The 6000-nt window shown below is 42.0% G+C and overlaps 1 protein-coding gene across 5 annotated transcripts in view; it reads left to right on the forward strand.

The window, feature by feature from the left end:
• The window catches only part of cnbd1 (cyclic nucleotide binding domain containing 1), a 59065-nt gene extending 53484 nt beyond the window's left edge, over positions 1-5581 (forward strand). For 4 of the 5 annotated variants that reach the window (XM_046290769.1, XM_046290770.1, XM_046290773.1 and 1 more), the window contains one exon: positions 4355-5581. In XM_046290769.1, the coding sequence (XP_046146725.1) occupies positions 4355-4576 (222 nt within the window). In that variant the 3' untranslated portion in view covers positions 4577-5581. Of the gene's footprint in view, positions 1-2630; positions 2687-4354 lie in introns of those variants that run through there. The other variant, XM_046290772.1, reaches the window with a different exon arrangement.
• Positions 5582-6000: the final 419 nt, after the last annotated feature.

Consider the following 6000-nt stretch of genomic DNA (forward strand, 5'->3'; position numbering starts at 1 on the left):
TGTATCTCCCACGTAATAAAGACAGACGGACAGGCCGGCCAACCTCCCTTTCTCTGGCTGCTTGTTTCACAGGAATATAACCTTTCAGACCCTTCCCATGTAGCTCTGGGTTGTAGGCCAATAGAAAGGGTCTCTTTGTGCATTTTGTCAGGAACACTATACAGTTTGTCTGTCAGGAGGCTAAAGTGATCATCAGCCCCAGCTGTCTGCCTCTGTCATGGTTTGGTTTGGTTTAGTGTGTGGTCTGGATCTCACTGCCAAGCTTTCTCGGCTGAACAGACAGGAGGCGTTGGAGTTCGGGAGCCCCAGCCTGTTGGGGTGTGGTGGGAACCGACATGCAGTGTCCCACGGCCAATGAGAGAGGAGGATCTTGACCGATGAAAGCCTCACAAAGCCAACCGTTACCGTAACAATCAACTGTCATGAACAGTGTACTGATAGTGACATAGAGCTCAGTGGGGGCAGGTTGTTGGGTGTTGTCATCCTAGCTAACACATAGAGACTAAAACAGACAGCTGTAGCTAGTTGTTTCAAACAGCATGTTGTTGTACAGTATATGGTCAGCTGTTCTGCACTGGTATGAATCGGCCCGTTGTTCTACAGGGAGGCCTCTAGCACCACTGTAGCTTCTCTCTTATATGCAGCCTTTTACTGATCCCAGATCTGCTTGTGCCGTATTTCCAAGATCATGGGAGTTATCTATACAACCCATCAGGTTAATGCAGCCTCTCTCTGCATGGAGCCAGATACGTCTCCTTCTCATGTTAAGTGCCTTTTGAACTGTGGTTCATGCCATTTAACATTTAAAAGACATTTTAAAGCTCCAGTGTCAGTGCTTGCTTGTATGTCATGCTTGTTTATCGCAATTACACAGTCTGACAAATGGACACTGATGAACCTAAACAGAAACAAAGGACGTGTCTATTGAAACCTTTCGTTCTTGCTACAGCTGATGGCATTTTCCATCTGCCATCGCTAAATGGTGTTAGATCATTTACGATCTGTAGCAGGAGCACAGAGCTGGAAAAAACGACTGTTTACATGTCTAGTCTCTCTTTGATGGAGACGGGCAGTTATTATGCCTGTTTGATTGCTAATCTTACTGTTGAGCTGACGAATGACAACAGTCACAGCGTTTGTTTGTTGTCAGGCTTTATTTTTCAGCTCCAGAATCAGGACAGATTTGTTTGTTTATGCTCTCACATGGAGAACCCAGAGTGGCTATGATTAATAGGACTGCGAGTGTTCACGTTTCTGACGCAACAGCCCTTTTTTAGCCAAATATCGGAACTCCTTTTTGCCTTTTAAATAGATTTAGGAGTTAAGAGTTTCCAAAGTATTGGGACATGGGTGAATCACCTATAAATGATGTGTTATTCCCATGTAATGCTCAGTAATCTAGGCTGAGTGTGTGTAATTTTGGGCGGTGGAGTTTTACGTCAGACGGTAGGTTCTAAATATGGGTTGGAGGAGAGGTTCTGTGTCTTCCTGGTTTTTTTAGTCTCTGGTCACTGTTACGACAGACATCTCCATGAATGTGGGTGTGGTGGGGGAAAAAAACGCAAACAGACAGACAGTGACTATTATTCCTTACTTGTGTAACCTTGTCTGAGACCTAATGACTTGAATTAGCTCCCCGAGTCACAAACAGACAGCGTTTGAAACACTGTACTCCTACGTAACAAAGATAGTGAACAATGCTCATTTGATGAGTAACCTTGCTTGAGACCTGAAGACTTCTATTAGTCCCCGGAGCTAATGCCCAGTTTTTGGCTCTGATTGCTAAACAGTCTTGTGGTACACTACCATGTTTGCAAGTGTCATGCCCTTGAGAATATGGACGGATCACTCAAAGAATAAATGACTTAGAAATTTCACCAGACAACGGAAAAATGTTCATCAGTTTTTCCTTTCAGAATGTGCCCGATTTACATTTTCTTATTAAAGGTTTTGAGTTCCTCAAAATATCACTCAATCGACACAAAAGAAAAAATCCTAACAAATACATGATTGTCTAATAGGAAAATAATAATGAGCAAAGCCTTTTGTTCAAGAAATTCTTTACATTCCCCAAAATAACAAGTCCTAACCGTTATGTGATTGTTTCATACTGAGGAACTGCATGAATTAATTTCTCAGACAGAACCATCTGAATTGAACCAATCAATATCTGACCAGACTGAATACAGAGCACCAGTTTGCAAGAGACTGTTTGGGCAAGATAAAATTCTGCATCGGAATATTAAAATGGTCCTGATGTTACATCTTAGCCACACTGATATGAAGGATGATGCTGATTGTGTTGAATGCTTCACTTATAACCAGTGCTATATAGTGGGAGAGCGTGTGTGTGTGTGGCGTGTGTCGAGCAAGAGAAAACGCGTCGGAAAGACAAAATTCATCCACAGACCGAATACATTCACACGCAGGGTAGGTGAACGGATGATCTCCAATGAAGCATGGAGGAGGAGGTGTGTGTGTGTGTGGGGGGGTGCTTTCCTGGTGACATTGTCAGAGATTTATTTAAAATTCAATGCACACTTAACCAGCATGGCTATCACAGCATTTTGCAGCGATACGCCATCCCATCTGGTTTGCGCTTAGTGGGACTATCATTTGTTTTTCAACAGGACAATGACTCAACATACTTCCAGGCTGTGTAAGGGCTATTTGACCAAGAAGGAGAGTGATGGAGTGCTGCATCAGATGACCTGGCCACCACAATCACCCAACCTCAACCCAACTGAAATGGTTTGGGATGAGTTGAATCACAGAGTGAAGGAAAAGCAGCCAACAAGTGCTCAGCATATGTGGGACCTCCTTCAAGACTGTTGGAAAAGCATTCCAGGTGAAGCTGGTTGAGAGCATGCAAAGATGTCATCAATGCAAAGTGTGGCTCCTTTGAAGAATCTCTGATATAAAATATATGTTGATTTGTTTAACACTTGTTTTGATTACTACATGATTCCATATGTGTTATTTCATAGTTTTGATGGCTTCACTATTATTCTAAAATGTAGAAAATAGTAAAAAATTAAGAAAAACTCTTGAATTGTCACGCCTTGGTCTTAGTATTTTGTGTTTTCTTTATTTATTTGGTCAGGCCAGGGTGTGACATGGGTTTATTTTGTGGTGTGTTTTTGTATTGGGGTTTTAGTAGGTATTGGGATAGTGGCTGAGTAGGGTTGTCTAGGAAAGTCTATGGCTGCCTGAGGTGGTTCTTAATCAGGTAATTATCGTTGTCTCTGATTGGGAACCATATTTAGGCAGCCATATTCTTTGAGTGTTTCGTGGGTGATTGTTCCTGTCTTTGTGTTAGTTGTCACCAGATAGGCTGTATAGGTTTTCACATTCCGTTTGTTGCTTTTGTATTGTTCGTGTTTCTTCATTATTAAACATGTATCAAAATTACCACGCTGCATTTTGGTCCGACTCTCTTTCGACGGAAGAAAACCGGAACATGAATGAATCGGGTGTGTCCAAACTTTTGACTGGTACTGTATAATTGGTTATCTGTTTCCTATAATCAGACCCAGGTAGTGTGGTGTGCCACAGACCAATGTAATAACGCTCCATTGATTGGTTCTTCTGATCTTTAGCACTGGGCATACAGTGTGATATACTGGCAGGGGCATCATGCACCTAATAAATCTGAGGAGGCACAAAGTATGTGAGGATGGCTGAAGGGTGGTTCGTAGTGGCGCTAGGCTCCCCATCCGGAAGTTGGAGAATTTAGCATTTTTCAAACACGTGAAATAGTATTTTCCTGCTATTTACAGCCATATTCATTATGTTTAATTCTTTGTAAAAAAATAAAAATAAAGTTTTTCTGTCGATTTTTCTGCATATTGAAGCATACCTCTTGAGCTCTCTCCTTCTGACTGGTGGTTATTTTCTTAAAGAAACAAAATATGCTTCTCTGCTAAAAAATCTGGGTAAAAGGTTCAAAGGAATTTGAGTGTTATTTGTACATGTAGTTATTGATTGTCTACAACCTTGCCAGCAGGCATGTCAGCTAAGATAGACAAGCTAGCTACTCTAACTAGATTGATTGCCTGAAATGGCTTCTTGGTAGCTATTTATAAGGTTGGGAAATTGGCAAACCATCTGGGCTAGCTAATGCCAACTTCCTAAAATTGTTAAAGTCGCTAGTAGTATTACAGAAGGAAAACAAATGTGTAATTACAATTTCTAATATTATAATATTGTTTTTTTACTGGACAATTCTGAGGGAGCACGTACCCCTGTGCTTATGGGCATGCCGCCTCTGTACTGCAATGCAGTGTGACATCCTGTAATGCTCACCATAAGTGTGTATTTTAATGTCATGTTTTGTCTCTTATTTCCTCCACAGAAGAGAGTGTTGTCTGATGCCCTGCTCTACAACGGGATCCAGCAGGGGGACGGGAAGTGGACCTTCACTAGGGGAGGTGGAAGAAGACCTGTGGACAAGAGCAACCCCCATCCAATAAACACAGCACACACACAAACACCCCAGCGTATACTGCCTGCTTTGACTCCAGATGTTACAACAACAACGCAAGAAAACACAGGAACTGACATTGCCAAACCCTAATTTGCTGTTTAAAAGTATAACTCCAGTCCCATGCTCCAATCCAACTTCTGACACCACACCCTCCAATATCCCTCCACATACACTTTCATTCTCTGCCTGTATCTTTGGACTCAACGTACAGTGACCACTCCAGATGTACACTAATATAGCGTCAAAGAAAATAAACTTTTATTCTCCCCAGCTTTCACTCTCACTCAAAGCCTTTGAAAAAAGAGGCAGTTATTGTCAATCAGCTAGCAGCTTTCACTGCAGTGCTTCCTATATCCCTGCCAGGGCCAGAGGAACTCTTGAGGACAGTGACACATCATGTTGTCTCTCTCCCACTTAGTATAACGTAACCAGACATGTCCTACGTGTGCAAATACAGAGCCTGACCCAGTCCAAAACAACCCACCATAAACCAACACCCCCAACACAGGCCAAAACAACACAGCCGTATTGGATCTTATACTTGTGTGAAACAGTGTTGGGCAAGACAGGCAACAAGTCTGCAATGACATATAGAGCCCAACACAACATCTTGTTGCGCAGATACTGTGAATACTGTAGAGAACGGAAAACAATTCTTTATGAAAGAGACAATGCTGAACCGTATCATAGAGAAACTGAAATGACACTTGACCGTATAATTAGTTTTATGTCTAAATATTTGGGTCGAGACATAGACTTTTTAGATTGCTGGGATCTGTATGGAAACAGAAACACAGACCTTAAAATACATGGTGTTTGTTTAGATTTGACAGACCGCAACTGACCTTGACAGAGACTGTTTGTTCCCCATTCCCTAAGGAAAATACGTCTTTATTGCTTCTTTGTACATATTTTTGTTTTCTCCTCAGATGACAGTTCTGTACTGAAATGACCTACTGAAATTGTCCCTCAGTCTGGAGAATGATTTGAGATGAGAATGGGCTTGAAACGAGCTGTGGTAAATGGTATGGTTTTATTGTAGCAAATATTGTAGCATCTCCTCGTCTGCATAAGCCTAATTTGATTAAATGTTTTTGTGCGTGTGTGTTATGGAAATTTGACCTATTCATTGGTTAATCATCACCTTTTATCCCCGCCAAAAGTGTACCTTCATGTTAGCAGAGATTTCAGAAACTCAAACAAATAGCTAATTCCCAAGATGAGTGAGGCTCTTAACCCATAACATTGACACAAGTAAGATTAATTATGCTTTCACGTGGTTTTGTCCACACACGCACGGTCATTTCACACAGTCCAAGAGCTGCTTTCAATACAATGTTTGGCAGGTTAGGTTGGTGAGGTGAGATGTTTTCCCTCAAGGTGCAGGGGGAAATGACGAAGCTGTTTCCTTTGTTTGGACAAGGCCCCGTGAGAACGTAGTCCAAGGCTAGAGGAGAGGTGTTGCATGTGTCTCCAAGGCGAGAGGAGAGGTGTCACCTAGGTGTGGTGTGACA

Source organism: Oncorhynchus gorbuscha, linkage group LG12 (assembly GCF_021184085.1).
Source record: "Oncorhynchus gorbuscha isolate QuinsamMale2020 ecotype Even-year linkage group LG12, OgorEven_v1.0, whole genome shotgun sequence".
In the NCBI taxonomy this organism is placed as follows: domain Eukaryota; kingdom Metazoa; phylum Chordata; class Actinopteri; order Salmoniformes; family Salmonidae; genus Oncorhynchus; species Oncorhynchus gorbuscha.